The sequence below is a fragment of the Euphorbia lathyris genome, chromosome 2 (genome assembly GCF_963576675.1).
Source record: "Euphorbia lathyris chromosome 2, ddEupLath1.1, whole genome shotgun sequence".
NCBI lineage: Eukaryota > Viridiplantae > Streptophyta > Magnoliopsida > Malpighiales > Euphorbiaceae > Euphorbia > Euphorbia lathyris.
The window spans coordinates 95,800,343-95,818,043 of NC_088911.1; the positions used below are offsets into that span (position 1 = coordinate 95,800,343).

The 17,701-nt window shown below is 35.9% G+C and overlaps 2 protein-coding genes across 4 annotated transcripts; one reads left to right on the plus strand and one right to left on the minus strand.

Moving 5' to 3' along the window:
• Positions 1 to 1,601: 1,601 nt before the first annotated feature.
• On the minus strand, positions 1,602 to 4,012 carry LOC136219034 (F-box protein At4g09920-like). Of its 3 annotated transcripts, none has more exons than XM_066006241.1 (4): positions 3,848 to 4,012; positions 2,531 to 3,435; positions 2,276 to 2,431; positions 1,602 to 2,182 (listed from the first exon to the last, which is right to left on the minus strand). In XM_066006241.1, the coding sequence occupies exons 2-4, from the start codon at positions 3,428 to 3,430 to the stop codon at positions 1,820 to 1,822; spliced, it is 1,419 nt and encodes a 472-aa protein (XP_065862313.1). In that variant the 5' UTR covers positions 3,431 to 3,435; positions 3,848 to 4,012; the 3' UTR covers positions 1,602 to 1,819. The 3 variants fall into 3 exon arrangements, with proteins under 3 accessions (XP_065862313.1, XP_065862312.1, XP_065862314.1); XM_066006240.1 differs by having other exon boundaries at positions 3,844 to 4,012; XM_066006242.1 differs by lacking the exon at positions 3,848 to 4,012 and having other exon boundaries at positions 2,531 to 2,704; positions 3,337 to 3,435.
• A 6,222-nt stretch (positions 4,013 to 10,234) lies between these two features.
• LOC136219033 (probable inactive receptor kinase At1g48480) lies at positions 10,235 to 12,474 on the plus strand. Its single transcript, XM_066006239.1, has 2 exons — positions 10,235 to 11,469; positions 11,716 to 12,474. Exons 1-2 carry the CDS (start codon positions 10,467 to 10,469, stop codon positions 12,294 to 12,296), a joined length of 1,584 nt encoding a protein of 527 aa, XP_065862311.1. The 5' UTR covers positions 10,235 to 10,466; the 3' UTR covers positions 12,297 to 12,474.
• The last annotated feature ends 5,227 nt before the right edge of the window (positions 12,475 to 17,701 follow it).

Consider the following 17,701-nt stretch of genomic DNA (forward strand, 5'->3'; position numbering starts at 1 on the left):
GAGAAATAGAGTCCTGTCAATTAATCTTTGGTTACTACTCTAATTTCGATCATCGCGCTAAATTACACAAGTAGATATCATTTATCAAGATCTAAAGCATTAATTAGGGGAAAGAATCATAAGTAATTTCTCTGAAATGGAATAGAATAGCTAAAGTTATCGGTGATCAACACGAGAAGAGGAAAATTGAAAGGTCGGGTGAAGGAGTGAGCGAGGATTAGGAGGTTAAATGTTTGGGAGAATGAAATCAGAATAGGGTTAGGGTTTTACCAACCTATAAGTAGCGACAATGGTAAAGGGATTGAGATTGAATAACGTTGTTGAACCACCCTTAACGGAGGGAGTAATACAGAGGCGTCGCGGATTGAGATTGAGGAAAGAGCAAGAAGAATCGATGGAATGTGGAGAAGATATCAAAAATGAAAATCCAGTCACTTCATACACTATTACTGTACTCTATTGCTTCTTCTCACTCACCCTGCAATTCAATTTGGTCCATACAATAAAATAAAAAAACATATAATATGTTATACCTTTATTTTACTTTTATTTTTTTAAAGGAAAATTAGACTTTTATTTAGACTACATCTAATAAATACATGAATCGAATAATTAATAAAAGAAGTAGCATAGGAACGTATCGAATAATATATATCTTTATTTACTATTGGGATAAAACTACAAATTAAAGCCGTCACTCTTTTATCGTCACTGCTTTACTCTTTGATTTAGGTTACAGTCACATTCCACATATCGTCACATTCCATATTTTTAAAAATTTACCAACCAAACATTGTAATAGAATCACTATTCTATTCCATTACATTACAACTTAATTTACATTACATTGTACTACATCGTACTGAATACAATCTTAATGAAAAGAAAATTAATTACGAATACCTCTAGAATAAGAAATTTTATGAGATGGAATACATATAAAACCATGTTTAAATTTGGAATTATCAACAAAATGAGGAGGTTTACAACTTACAAAGAACAATTAGCAAATCTAGATATGAAGCAACTTATACTTATTTTAATCTTCAAAGATGATGATTTAGCAGTTAGGGTTTATAACGCCATTTCATTTTATAAATAGACTTGTAGAGTTCTAAAAAAAATTAGGGATAATTACTTAGCTTCTCAAGTTTCAATCACAACTTGGCTTTAAAATTTTCGTGTATCCAAAGATTCAAATCCCTATTTATGTGTACAGTGCGAACCTTGCCCACATAAATATACAAAGATTACATGCACGGATCATTTCTGCAAAAACAATGTATAACAATAGAGGAATAAACATTAAACGAGCCCGGCAATGAAATCCGTACAAGCTGTGTACTCCATTTACATGTACATGCAGTATGAACTATTATCTCCTTACTAGATATAAGTCTTGCAGGAAATTGATTGCAATTCCTGCTACTGCAGATGGAAGTGGCACGCGCATTATAGATTCGGAGACATTCTTAACTCATCTCACTCAAGCTGCTTATCGGAGCGTGATGGATGCATTTAAAGACTATTTCGATGGACATGGATTTCTATGAAGTTCCAAGCTTCCTTGGTTGACATTTCATTTAGATGGGGCTGATCCATTGTGGAACCAGAATTAGTAATTACAGAATCATAATAATGTAATCAGTAAAACTGATAGAGATGATAAACATATTATAGGCACACAAAATAAAACAACAGACAGTAATATCACACAATATCTAAAACAGAGCTGCTAAAGATCACTTCTTATTAAGGCAGATCACTTCTTCTTAAGGCAGCAGATTTATCAAAATTAGGCCTTTCTTTGCACACAACTTCAATCGGTGAAAATAACTTCACATGAGCTAGAACTTCTTTTAAAGCTCATAACTTCACCAGTGCTACAATTTCTTCTCATGCTCAACACTTCAGATATAACCTTATCCCGTTTCACTTTCGCCTCCATTGCTGTATTCATTGCTGGATGCTTACTAAGAACAAATCTGTGGATTATCATTTTCTCCAATACTTCCCCACACTCTAGAAAATACTCCACAACATCTAGTTCCTCTGGGAAACCCACAAATTCAAAAATTTCAATTGTCTTAAGATGGATGCTCAAACTTCCAGGCACAGATTCTGGCCGTTGCCAATTGAAGTGGTGGAAATCATCATCATCAAAGGTAAGCGTTACAAGTCCCTAAGCAGCACAATGATCAAAATTTCATTTATTACAAAGTCAAAGAGACTATAAATGTGAAAGAAAACAAAAATAATCTATATCACAACTTACTTCAGAAAAGATAAGAACTTGTAGATTTGGCGATGAGTCGAGTAAGTTAGGCGACACTTTCCAATCGGGTGGTGATGACCAGTGAACAAGAAGCTTTAATGTCTTGAGATTTTTGAATATAGGTATCGCTGGATCATCAATAATATCTTGGAGACTCTATAAGTTGAGAAACATAAATTCCAAGATTATCTATTATGACATTGCATAGGAAAAAATGAATCACTTGATGCAATGAAACTTATTTCCAAAATATACCATATCATTTGCTGTCAGAATTAAACATTCAACTTGAGAGATTGCATTGAGTAGGTAAATATCAACAGCTCCAACATTTGCATGAACTAAAGAGGATGTGAAGTTGACCAAATAACTTGGTGCATCATCATTACCTATCTCAAGGTACTCCAGGCATGGAGTATTAATCTTAGTCTGGAAAATGTTAGTGTAAGTGCACAATCTTTTTAATGAAGGCACAGAAATATTCAAAATTTGCAAACAACCATCCAAATTTTGACTAAATAAATCTTCAAGGACCGGGCAACTAGAAAGGAGTCTTTCGAAGGAATCATCATCCACAAACATGGTCATTTCAATTCGAAGGAGTTTAAGGCATGGAAAACAAACATATGTAGGTAGGTCAATGACAAAATTTCCAGAAAGTGACAGATCCACTAAAGTATTGTTGGAAAACAACCTCCAAGGTAGTTGATAATACCAGCAGCTCAGAAAGCCGCAGTGAAGAGTTAATTGTTGGACGTTGCAAGTTAACACAGCGAAAATCCAAGTATAGAGACTAGAGGCAACATATTTGCTGCGAAATGACATATCACATGTTCGTATATTTGATCCACCATGGTAAAAAAGGACCCTATCCACGTAGTCCTGGAAGGACCTCATCTTAATTGTGCAATCATTTTCATTTGCATTTTTATATCTATAAAAAAGTAGCCAAGTATCGGAAAAATCAAGATCAGATGTTAATGTCCAAAGATGTTCCCATCTTTTGGACAAAATAGTGGTGGACACAGCTTGCTTTGTTGGGAGATAGGAAAGTATTTTACCGAGAACTTCATCAGGCAACTTGCTGATCCTATCTATAATATCAACACATTCAAAATACCTCCCATCTTTAGCCACCGGCAAGTTCATATCCATAATTTCTGCAAATGGACAGAACAAACACCAACATCATCAGGAAAACTAAAAAGAGAATAAAACATAGACTTGAATGCCATTAGTATTATGAGAACTTGTGCGCATGTTTGTGGATGATGATTCTAATGGAAATAGAGGCATGAAATTCAAAGAGAAACATGGATTACATTTAAGCATTCTAATTCAATTCAATTACAGTTCTACTGCCTCTGGCTTCAATCATCACAAAATTACACAAGCAGGCATCATTTATCAAGAATGAAAGCTTTAATTAAGAAAAAGAAGACAAGTAATTCGTCCAAAATAGAACAGAATAACTAGATTTGTGAAGATGAGGGCATTTTTCATATTTCCCCCAAAATAAAAGGAAAAAGACGAGAAAAAGAAGAGTAGAATTGGAGTTAGGGTTTTACCTGCCTTGATTATGTGATTGTACCGATGGGATGGTTTAATGGAAGAACAAGAATGGTTTTCTCCTAATTACTTTCATGGATCTCGTGCCTCACCTGCGAATACCATTTCAAGCCCATGCTTTCTCCTAAAACTATCTTCCCCTTTTCTTCCACTTTCCATTATTTCTCAAGCAAAGGATTAATTTGACACTTTTATTTGGACTAAAAGCGTTAAAATGGTCCCTAATGTTGGCCGGAATGATCAATTTAATACAAATCAAATTTTAGATATAAACTCAATTTTAAAATTTACAATATTCGTAAATTACTACAAATATAATCAATTTTAATATCTAAAATTTAGCTAATTCCTAAAAAAAATGAGTAGAAGTACAAATTAAATTTTAGTCTTGTACAAAACTATATAGTTTTGTGTTAGTTCATAAATATTTAAATTTAATATTATTTCATTTGTTATTAGATGAATTCATTCACAAACATAATAAATGGTTAATAGACGAACTATTTGTAAGCATCTTGTTTATTTATTCACGAATTTTGCTTGTAAGCTTGTTTATGTACACAATTAAAGAGTCATTTGCGAGCAAAATTCACAAATATAATTAGCAATTTACTCACAAAGAATTCATAGTTAGATAATTTTCTTAATGAACCAAGTCCAAAAGAGGATTTTGGGCTCGAAACAAGCTCGAAGCTCGGCTCAAGCTCGTTGAGCAAGCCAAAGCTCGGCTCGAGCTCGAGCTCGTTAATTTTATAGCGAGCCGAGCTTGAACAGGCCAAAACTCGGCTCGGCTCGATTACAACCCCACCTGTTATTATCAATAATCATTAACAAATAAAAAACACGTAAAGAAAGAATTAAAAGGTTTTAAAAATTACTCCATCCGTTCTCAAATAAGTGTCGTTTTAGATAATTGTTTTTGTTCTTTTTTAAGTGTCGTTTTCGTTTTTAAATAAAATTTAGTATAGTTTTTTGGTCTAAGCATTTAAATTTTGTCTTGATTTATGTGTTTTTTAAGCTTTCAAAGTTTTTTCTCCAACCATTATAGGAGAGAGAATTTTTATTTAGTTAATCCATATAAATTCATTAATTTAAGTGCATATTAATTGTGTTTCTTAATTTGTGTGACAAACTCTAAAACAACATTTATTTGAGAATGGAGGGAGTATCTTTTAACGAGATTTATGAATGTCTTGGATATTTTTTTAATTATCATTGCTATCAATTTTCTCTAACTACACAATATTTAAAATTGGATCTCATAAACGGTTACATAGTTTTTAAATTCTACCATTTCTACAATGAGATTTAGCAACTGGAAAACTAAGAGTCAAATCAAATTCCCATACATTGAATTATTTAGTATAGCAAATAATAATTTTCTCAGTATTATTACTTGAATAAACTATGGTACAACATTTGGTGAAAATATTGATTGTTTGATCGGCAGTGGAAATATACTAAACAAGCCAACTGTTTGGATCAGACTTTTCCACGAACAAAATAAAAATCTATTTCCAAATGTGTTATGTGTTAATTTCACCTAGTTATCTTTAAATTGATGTTTGCGTTTTACTCTTTGAACTCTGCGTTTTGGTAATTTTGTCTGTAGCGTTTAAGTTGTCAGGGTTAGTTATGCTGATTAATAGAAAGTTCATGTTCTTCCTCCTTAGATTTCTCTCTGTTTCTTTCTCCCTTTTTCTTAGCTTAATTTACCAGGCATCATTTGGTATCAGAGCATCGATTCTCCCCTGAAACTCCCACCACATCCAAATCGCCATGGCTGAGGCAATACGATCTCAGGATCTCAAAAAAATTGAGGAAAACTTGAAGAATATGGTGAAATCCATGTTGGCAGAGCACAGCAAAAAACAGGAACAAGTTCTGGAAGATCTAATTTCAAAAACTCAGAGCACCTTCATTGAAGAACTGAGGCAGTTGATTCCTCCCAAACAACCATCTACTCTCATTACCCACCCAACCATCAACCTCTCCTCTGGAAACACCTCCGATCAACCTTACCAGTTATCCACTCGTTTTGCCAAGGTTGATTTTCCTCGATTTGAAGGCATCGATTTAGATGGGTGGCTGTTCCGTTGTGAACGATTTTTTCAAATCGACCTTACCCCTGAAAATACCAAAGTTAAACTTGCTTCCTTGCATCTTTCCGGTTGAGCTTTGGAATGGCATCAGACTTACTTGAAGAGTCGAGGAAGAATGGGAGAACCACCATGGGAGGAGTACATCGTGGTGATTAAGAACAGATTCGGAGAGCGGGTCTACGAAGATCCGATGGCGGATCTGAAACGATTAACCCAAACAGGTACTCTCATGGAGTATATTGAAGCTTTTGACATATGTTCCCACAAGGTCTCATTGGCGGATGAACATACTCTCAGTTGCTTTATTAGCGGATTGAAGGATGAAATCGGGTATCCTCTGTTGATGCAAGGCCCCAAAACACTCCAGCAAGCATATGCACTAGCTCGAATACAAGATTATTATCTTACAGCCATTAAACCAGGAAGGTCTATTACCAACAAACCTTCCTACCCAGCCATAACTCATACCAGTAATTACTCCACTACCAACTCGACCCCAGTTCGACCCCCACTATTACCCACTCCAAATATTCCCAAATTACTCCCTAGCAATGTGCCTACCCCAGCTCAACATTACAAAACTATTCCACACCCACAACCAAAAACTCGACGTTTGTCTGAAGCTGAATTGGCTGATAAACGAGCCAAAAATTTGTGTTTCTGGTGTGATGAGAAGTTTTCACCAGGGCACCAATGCAAGAAGAGGTATATGCACATGATCATGGTGCAGGAATGCCCTGAAGAGGAGGGTGAAGGAAGTTGGCCAGAAGCAGAGGAAGGCCAAGCTGAAATGCCTATAATTTCCTTATGTGCCATGGGAAGCATTTTGGAGCTGGCACCACACACCATGAGGCTGACAGGAGTTCACAAGAAGCAGGTCCTTCACATATTGGTGGATACAGGTAGTTCCTTCAATGTTATAGACCTCACTGTTGCAAAAGGAATGGGATGTGCCTTATCTCGTATACCCACTATATAACAGTAGCAAATGGACAAATTGTGAAATGTGGCTATATGTGTGAGAAGTTTGTTTGGGAAATGCAGGGGCAGCATTATGTTGCTGATTTTTTGGTGATGTCTTTAGGAGGTTGTGAAGTGGTGTTAGGCATTCAATGGTTAAATACATTAGGAGATATAGTGTGGAACTTTAATGCCTTATCCATGTCCTTTACCTTGGGTGGGGAAAACCATAAATTGCAGGGCATAACACAAACCTCAGTTAAATTTGTCTCTGAACAAAACATTCTCAGAATGCTCAGTCATGGTCACACTGCTTTCTTAGCTCAAATACAATCTCTTAGCCTACCTAGCCCTGTTTCTGATGTCATACCAGCGCAATTGCTACCCTTGATCGAGGAATACAATTTTCTTTTCAACAAAATCACTACCTTACCTCCACAAAGAACTCATGACCACATAATTCCTTTGATTGATGAGGTAGAACCCGTAAACATTCGACCATATAAACATTCAACCCTACAAAAAGATGCCATAGAAAAGATGGTGCAGGAACTGTTGGATAATGGAACAATACAAAACAGTGTGAGCCCTTACTCTTCACCCGTAGTGTTAGTCAAGAAGAAGGATAACACTTGGAGAATGTGTATAGATTATAGGGAGCTCAACAGAAAAACCATTAAGGACAGATTTCCTATCCCTGTAATTGAAGAGTTATTTGATGAGTTACATAGTGCATCTGTCTTCACCAAAATAGATTTAACCACGGGGTATTACCAAATTAGGATGCATCCCGCAGACATACATAAAACAGCTTTTAGAACTCATGAGGGCCACTATGAGTTTATTGTTATGCCGTTTGGATTGACAAATGCCCCCTCCACATTTCAGAGTTTAATGAATGAAGTTTTTAAGCCCTATCTAAGGAAATTTGTACTAGTGTTTTTTGATGATATATTAGTGTATAGCCCTGATATGACTACCCACCTCTCTCACTTGAGAGCTGTGTTTGACAAATTGCAAGAACACCAACTATTGGCTAAGAAGAGTAAGTGTTCTTTTGGTAGCTCAACTGTGGAATATTTGGGGCATATTATTCACAAGGGAGGAGTATGTACTGACCCTAAGAAGATTGAGGCAGTGGCTAATTGGCCAATTCCAGCTAATCTGAGACAGTTAAGGGGTTTCTTGGGGTTAGCAGGGTATTATAGAAGGTTTATTAGACAATATGGGGTTAAGAGTAAGCCCCTGACAGATTTACTAAAAAAAGATGGGTTTGTGTGGAGTGAACAGGCCACTAAGGCATTTGACTTTCTTAAACAAGCTTTGACTAGTGCACCTGTCCTAGCATTACCAACACCGGGGAAGCAATTTGTTGTGGAGACTGATGCTTGTGACATAGGTATAGGGGCAGTACTTATGCAGGAGGGGCACCCTATAACTTTTATCAGTAAGGCTTTGGCACCTAGACATCAAGGTCTATCTGTCTATGAAAAAGAATTGCTAGCAGTGGTACATGCAGTGAAGAAATGGGACCATTACTTAGGGCACAATAAATTTATAATTAAAACTGATCACAGGAGCTTGAAGTTCTTGCTGGAACAAAGGATTACCACCACACATCAACAAAAATACATAGCAAAGCTGTTTGGCTATGATTTTGAGATAACCTATAAGCAGGGCAAGGAGAACATGGCTGCAGATGCACTATCCCGGCTTCCAGTAGCTGAATTAATGGCACTCACGGTTTCTTCTCCCACTTACAGCTTGATGCCAGAGATCGAAGCAAGTTGGCAGACAGATCCCAAATTACAAATTGTTATCAAGGAATTGCAGGAAGATAACAAAAAGGACAGCCCTTATACATGGCAAGGAGGCCTCTTACGAAGGAAGGGTAAATTGGTGGTAGGAAATAGGCCTGATCTCAAACTCAAATTATTGCAGCTTATGCATGATACTGCTTTAGGAGGGCACTCTGGAATGCAGGCAACCTATAAAAGATTGCATTTGTTGTTTTACTGGAAGGGCATGGAAAAGGACACCAGGAATTACGTTCGAAATTGCACTATATGTCAAACGTGCAAATATGAAACAGTGAAGAGTCCAGGGTTGCTGCAGCCACTTGCAATTCCAGAAGGAATTTGGACAGATGTTAGCATGGATTTTATAGAGGGACTCCCAAAATCCAATGGTAAGGAAGTCATTTTGGTGATTGTGGACAGGTTGAGTAAGTATGCTCATTTCCTGAGCCTTAGCCACCCATACACTGCACATTCTGTGGCCTTACTCTACTTGAACAATGTGTTTAAACTACATGGTCTGCCTACAACCATAGTGAGTGACAGAGACCCCGTATTCTTGAGCACCTTTTGGAATGAACTTTTCAAATTACAGGGAGTTGAGTTAGCTTGATCCACCGCTTACCATCCACAGTGAGATGGACAAACAGAGGTGGTTAACAGGTGCTTGGAGACTTATTTGAGGTGTATGACTCATGGCAATCCTAAGAAGTGGGAGGGATGGCTTCCATTGGCAGAATGGTGGTATAACACCAATTTCCACACCTCTACACAGATGACTCCATTTGAGATTGTGTATAGAGTGCCACCACCAATCCATATTCCTTAGTTTCTAGGTGACTCTAAAGTAGAAACATCAACTACTGAGAGATAGGGAATTAGCTTTGGGAATCATGAAGTATCAGTTGCAGAAAGCCCAGAATAGGATGAAACAGCAGGCTGATGGAAACAGGACAGATAGAGCCTTTGAGATAGGGGATTGGGTGTATGTCAAACTCCAAGCTTATAGGCAACAAAGTGTAGTGCAGCGGGGTAACCAAAAATTAGCCCCCTTGTTTTATAGTCCCTACCGTATTGAAGACAAAATTGGACCAGTGGCTTACAAGCTTGAATTGCCTGCTACCTCTGCTATACACCCTGTATTTCATGTGTCTCAGCTTAAGAAGAAGATGTCGGACTCTGCAGTGTCTTCTACTGAATTACCAGGAATTACAGACCCACTTCCAACTCCCATGATGATTTTGGACAGGAAAATGGTAAAGAGAGGTAATAAAGCTGCAACTAAGCTGTTGGTGCAGTGGACTGGAGGAACCATGGAAGAAGCTACCTGAGAATTTGCTTATGAACTGCAGAAGAGGTTCCCGAAATTCGACCTTGAGGCAAGGTCTTAAGGAGGGTGGAATGTTATGTGTTAATTTCATCTAGTTATCTTTAAATTGCTGTTTGCGTTTTACTCTTTGAACTCTGCGTTTTGGTAATTTTGTCTGTAGCGTTTAAGTTGTCAGGGTTAGTTATGCTGATTAATAGAAAGTTCATGTTCGTCCTCCTTAGATTTCTCTCTGTTTCTTTCTCCCCTTTTCTTAGCTTAATTTACCAGGCATCAAAATGCTTATTCTGATTGTGGAAATCGGGTTAGCAAACAAGTACACAACACTATGATTATCACGTCGATCCCTCTTATGGAACATTTCCGAACTAACTCCCTGCAATTGGACCGGCGTTATTTGTCAAGCAAACAGAGTTGTTGAGTTACGCCTGCCTGCTATGGGTCTCTCCGGCCGCCTTCCTTTAACTATCGGGAATCTCTCAGAGCTTCAAACTTTGTCTCTCCGCTTCAACGCCCTCTCTGGTCCGCTCCCTGCTGATATCGCCAATCTTGCTTCTTTACGCAATTTGTACTTGCAGGGCAACTTTTTCACTGGGGAAATTCCTGTCTTTATATTCAATTTGCACAACTTGGTAAGGCTTAATCTGGCTAATAATAACTTCACTGGTCCCATTTCCCCTGATTTTAATAAATTGAAAAGATTAGCAACTCTTTATTTGGAGGGGAACCAGCTCAATGGTTCAATTCCAGACCTCAATTTGGGATCTCTTGATCAATTCAATGTTTCTTCTAACAACCTAACTGGTCCTATTCCTGAAAGGTTAGCTAGTAAGCCTGCAAATTCATTTGAAGGGAATTCTCTATGTGGGAAACCCTTGTTACTTTGCAATGCTACTTCAAACGGGGATAATAGTAAATTGTCAGGTGGAGCTATTGCTGGGATTGTCATTGCTTGTGTTATTGGATTTTTGTTAATTTTGATGATTTTGATCTTCTTATGTCAAAGAAAGACAAGTAAACAACATGGAGAGGTTGGGGTTTCCGGTGAAAAACCGGTGGCTGATAGTGGCAGAGCACCAGCTTTGGCGGCGCAAAAAGGTGGAGCTAAGAGTAGTGGGACTAATAAGGGTTTGGTTTTCTTTGGGAATATACCAAAGGAGTTTGATTTGGAGGATTTGTTAAGAGCTTCTGCAGAAGTGCTTGGGAAGGGGACTTTTGGGACAACTTATAAGGCTAGTTTAGACGTAGGAATGATAATGGCTGTGAAAAGATTGAAGGATGTGAACGTATCAGAGAAGGAATTCCGTGAAAAGATTGAGGCGGTTGGGAAGATAAATCATGAGAATTTAGTCCCCTTAAGAGCTTATTATTTTAACAAGGATGAAAAGCTTCTTGTTTGTGATTACATGCCTATGGGAAGCTTATCTGCTCTTTTACATGGTCAGCCTTTCTTTTCTTTCTGTGTTTGCTTTTGGTTTATGTGCTCTTTTACCTATATAGAATCATATTTCAGTGACATTGTTTTTCCAAGTCTAGTCTCAGTATTTAATCCTAAATATAAACTTGAGGCAAGTAGAATTGCTTTGGAGAATTGAACTATTCTTGAATTTACAGAAAACTTTTAGACAATCTCTGAGATGCTGTAGAATTGATTATGCAAATGGATTTCTTATATCACAAGTGCAGGAAACAGAGGTGATGGCAGGACTCCAATAAATTGGGACACCAGGTCTGGCATAGCCCTTGGAGCTGCTAGAGCAATTGCACACCTTCACAGTGAGGGCCCTAGAATGTCTCATGGAAACATAAAATCATCAAATATTCCCCTTACTAGGACATTTGAAGCTCATGTGTCGGATTTCGGGCTGGCGCATCTTGCAGGAGCTACACCTGCTCCTAACCGTATTGACGGGTATCGTGCCCCAGAGGTGACTGATTCTCGGAAAATATCCCAGAAAGCAGATGTTTACAGCTTTGGCGTAGTGCTGTTGGAATTGCTTACAGGAAAGGCTCCGAACCATTCACAGTTGAATGAGGAAAGAGTAGACCTTCCAAGATGGGTGCTATCTGTTGTAAAAGATGAATGGACATCAGAGGTGTTTGATCTGGAACTCCTACGATATCAGAATGTAGAGGAAGACATGGTTCAGCTGTTGCAGGTAGCAATCAGTTGCACTGCTCAGTATCCAGATAATCGCCCTTCAATGCAACAAGTCAGCACCCAAATTGAGGAGCTGTGCAGCTCACATGACAAGTCATCTTCATAAAGTTTTCCCAATTTTATATTTTTGATTTTTGATTTGATGGGCTGTGCATTTCCATTTGAAAAGAACAATGTGATTTTTACTTGGTGTGAAATGTGAATAATTAGCACTGCAAGTTTCTGAAACAAACAGTTATTTAACGGAGGTAGGTGAGTGGAAGGTCAAATTGATTAAGAATAAGAGGTCAATTCATTTCATGGATAAGATAAGGACTTTGCTTTGTTTTTTAGCATTCATCACTAAACCACTCTTTATATAATGTTTGAAAGCAATTTTCATTTATTAATATGTAAAATGTTTGTTCAAACTGAATTGTATTGTTAGAACAAAACCTCATGATTGTGATATGTAATGAAACTGAAAAGAAATGGGATTTGATTAAAAAACAACCTCATCAAAGCTGAAGCACTTATGGGATTATACGTAACCACATAATTTCCATCATAGTAGGTCTGGAAATGCGGTGGTGATGGAGATCGGCAACATTGCCGGTTAGCGAACGGCTGCAGTGGATTTTTAGTTGACAGAACGAGGAAGAGAAAGGAAAACGCAAAGAGAGAGAAAGAGAATTAATAAAGAAAAAAAAAGTGTTTCATCAGATTTTAGGTTTCGGTATTATGAAAAGAAGAAGGAATTCAACATCAAAGACTGCAATTCTTGGTTTCGGTTCCTCCTCCTCGTGACGTCTCTCATTCCCTCAAATTCGAATAATCTTTTATTTTTTATTGTGGATTTTCGTTTCAGAAAAGGGATCCTCCATTAATGAAAGAGAGAGATGAAATATGAGAGAGAGATGAGTTACAGTGAGAGAGAAAGGAAAAAAAGGGAGAGAGAGAGAGGAGTTGTAAAGAAATGAGACAAGTTATTTTAGTAATTTTATAATAGGGTGTTAGTTTTTTACTTTTTAAAGTGGTCAAATTGATGACATGACATAGTTGACTAGCGTTGACAGGTCATAAAAACCGGCTATACACTTTAGTGGGAGGTGACCTGAAGCTTGTACAGTTTAGTGTGACAAATTTTTGATTGTACACCAAAGTATGAAAATGGGTAAAAATTGTATACCATGTATGTAATTTACCCCTCTAAAGATAGAGTAAGGTTTTAGAGTACCATTGGAGAGTACTTTTTACTCTAAAAATAAATGGAGTATGGTTGGAGACGACCTTACATATGAATACAACATTACCCCTAATTTATTTTTAAAAATTTAATTATTACCATCAACTATTCAAATATTTACTAGGGTAAATTCCAAAAAAAACCCATGTGGTTTGACGTTGTTCCAAAAAAACCCTTGTGGTTTGCTATTACAAAAAAAAAAGGACTGTAGTTTGCGCCGTTACCCGAAAAACGGAAATGGGCTTAACGGTGTTAATTTGCTGACGTGACACAGAGGTAGAGTTGGAAATTCAAATTTTTTTTTTATTTTTTATTTTTCTCTCTCCTCTTCTTCTCCTTCCTCCTTCTCCTTCTTCTTCTTCCTTCTTCTCCTCCTCCTCCTCCTTCTTCTCCTCCTTCTTCCTTCTTCTTCTCCTTCTTCCTTATTCTTCTTCCCCCTCCTTCTTCTTCTTCTTCCTCCTCCTTCTACCTTTTTTTTTAAGTTTCGGAAATTTCCAGATTTCTGGAAATTTTCCAGAAATCTGAAAAATTTCAGATTTCTTCGGAAATCTGGAATTTTTCCAAAAATCCCACGGTTGGTGCGATTTCATCCCTTCGTCTACTGTATTTGATTCCAAATTAGGTTATCTTTTCAATAATGATTCTGTTCTTATCACTGCCGAAATTTTAATCCTTAACGAATCTGTTAGTTTTATCCGCGACAATAATGACTTGCAGTCAACCTCATCATCAATGATTATCATCCTCTGTTGTTAATGGTCCAGTATCTGATGTGTTAAGCGGCAAATTTACTTGGAAGGTGCATAATTTTAGTTCCAGAGTTCCGTAAATGGAAAAGGATTGAACGTCTGAATTTCAGACGTAAATTTCAGAAATTAAAAAAAAATAGAAGAAAAGAGAGAGAGAGGAAGAAGAAGAGAAGAGAGAGAGAGAAGGAGAAGAAGAAGAAGAAGAAGAAGAAGAAAAAGAAAAAGAAAAATTTAAAAAAATTTAAAAAAAAAAAATTTCCAACTCTACCCCTTGCCACGTCAGCATTTTTAACGGTGTTAAAGCCTTTTCCGTTTTTCGGGTAACGGTGAAACCACGGTCCTTTTTTTTTGTAAAAACAAACCACAAGGGTTTTTTTGGAACAACATCAAACCACAGGGTTTTTTTTGGAATTTACCCTATTTACTATATATTAAAAGTGAAAAAGGGGAAAACACGAAAAACATAAAACATGAGAAACCCAGAAAGCACGAAAGCGCAAAATACAGAAAAAATGCAAAATAAACGAAAAACGAAAAAAATGCAGAAAACGAAAAAACATAGAATATAGAAAAAGGGGTAAAAAATACGAAAAACAAGAAAACGGAAAAACACAAAATAACGTATAATATGAAAAAATGCAACAAACAAGAAAAATAAAGAATACGGGAAAAAACGAGAAAAACAGTAAAAACTGAAAAATGCAGAAAACAAAAAACAAAAAAACGCATAATATAGGAAAAGGGTAAAAAATACGGAAAACGAAAAAAACACAATAACGTATAATATGGAAAAATGCAACAAACGAGAAAATCAGTAAAAACTAAAAAATGCAGAAAACAAGAAAAATAAAAAACACGCGAAAACTCAAAAACCAAAAAAATGCATAAAATCATGAACAATGAAAAAATATGAAAATGGAGAATATAGGAAAACCGCATTAAAGAATGGTATTCTGTACTTTCATGTTTTCCTATATTCTGCATTTTTCCAGCATTCTTTTTCTTCATGTATTATGTGTTTTTCACATTTTCACATTTTCTCCATATTCTCCGTTTTCCATGATTTTTCTTGTTTTCATATATTATGTGTTTTTCATGTATTCTACATTTTCCTCGTATTCTATGTTTTTTATTGTATTTTGTGTTTTTCTCGTATTCGCCCTTTTCACATTTTTCCATTATTCTGCGTTTTTTCGTATTTTTTTTTATTTTTCGTGTTTTTCCTGTAAATTTCGTTTTCATGTATTCTGTGTTTTTCCGTATTTTCCGTATTTGTAATTTTCTTGAATTCTATATTTTTCTCATATTTATATATTTTTTTATATTCGGTGTTTTTCGCGTTTTCTACTTTTTTTCCTATTGTTCGCATTTTCTCCATTTTCTATGTTTTTATTTACTGTATTATGCATTTTCTTGTATAATATCTTTCATGTATTCTGCGTTTTCCTTGTATTATGGTTTTTTCCATTTTTCACGTTTTCGACGTGTTTCACATTTTATGTTCTTTCTTGTTTTCCCCATTTTTCACATTTTTCCATTTTCCATGGTTTTTTGTTTTTTACGTTTTTCGTATTTTTTTACGTTTTCCCGTGTTCTATGTTTTTCCTATTTTTTCCGTTTTTTGCATTTTTCTACGTTTTCCAGTATTTTGCAATTTTCCTCTTTTTTCCGTTTCTTGCATTTTATTTCTATTCTATGTTTTTTTGTCATATTCTTCATTTTTGGCTTTTTTCGCCCTTTTCTCGTTTTCATTTTTTTATGTTTTTCATATTTTTCTCTATTCTGTCCTGTTATTGTTATTTTGATTGGTAGATAAAGAGGTATTTTTGGAATGTAATGATAAGTCCGAAATTTACTTTTTTATCGCATGCATTTTCACGTTTATATTCATGCATTTAGCTTAGTTTATTAAATGTTATTGAAAGATTTCACATGGTTGTTTGTTATTTGAAATAAATAGGTTTAATGAGGGTGACAGCTCAATATTAAGGAATATCAGCAACAAACGAGCAAAAGACAAAAAAAGAAGTGTGAATTAGGGCAAAACTCTTTGTCACGTTTGTGACACTACTCACATTCGTGACACGCAAAATTCCACCACCTTTGTAGTTTTCACATGTCGCGAACGTAACACCACTGTCCCATTCATGACAGGTACTCCTTCAGCAAAAAGACATGATTTTTCATGTCTAAAGCACATCCTTTTGTCTGGATCAACGTTTCTCTTCACTATTGGCTATGTTCGTTCATCACACTTTTATCGAAGAGTATTATACCAAAAGACATAATCTTTCATCATATATAAGAAGAAACTTCCTCTCCATTCAATGGTATAGATTGATAATTACAGAGATATACTGAAGTTATCAATTTATAAATATTTTTAGAGATTTAAATCCAAGCACAGAAAGAAGTGAGGTCAAGAGATTAACTTTCTCGAAATACAAAAGAGAAGACGAACCCAAGGCTTGACAACCTTACAGAGACAGTAAAAGGATTCACAACCCATATACTTTCATATGTTACAGTCTTTGTTCCATGTATTCTTTACTTTTGACATATGACCCACGGTATCAATACTTGTTTATCATAAACAAATCAATCAAATGCAAATTATTCTATGTTTATTATCTTATTTATTATTGATTTATGTATATTCTAGGAAAATCCATATAAGCAAGATATAGAAATAGTTATCATTTTATGAATCTAGAAGAGATTCAGTTTATAAAAGGATAATTGCATCACATCATTTACTTATTCTGTTTTTAATTCTTAATTCTAATTCACTACGATAGGTCAAGGAATTAGAATTATCTATCTAAAAACACTTAAGTCATTTAATCATGGATCGAGAGATTGGATTAAACATGTTCTGTCTAATACAATTGCATAAAGATTGAAAAGTATTAACATGTTTATATTTAGTAAAACCATCAATATATCCCGAGCTATGTGTTGTCCTTTTAACAGACTCTAGCAAGTGCACTAGAAACAAGTAATAAAGTGATAAATAGAGTATCGTCTCCATAGGGATTGATGACCAAATTTTACTAGAAAAACCTTGTAGCACAGGGTGTTCGTGGTGTGTGACTTCGTGATCTTGAGATATATTGTGAAATGGTAACAAAGTCAATGTTTTAACTTATGAAAAAGAGTATTTGATAATGATAAAAGGTAGAACAGGCTAGGCACAACTGAACATGTTACTTTCAGTCTCTAAACATCCTATTTATTCATGAATGAAGTAAAGTGAAGTCAAGGTTTCTGCTTTAATGCTCACTTAAGTCAACTCTCGTGTGTTCTTAAGATTCTAAGACTTACTACAACCGTAAGCGTCCCTAAGGTTGGTTCTTTCTTGCATTACGATCGAAACAGAATTTCAATAAAGAAAACCCTTGATACAACCTCCTAACATTCCTGCTTCGGGGTTGGACGTTTGATAAAAAGTTCCGTGAAGATGAAAGCAGTTCCCTATCATTCATCTAACACTAACATACATGCATAAGCAATAGAGTAAAAGCTTTATCACACACA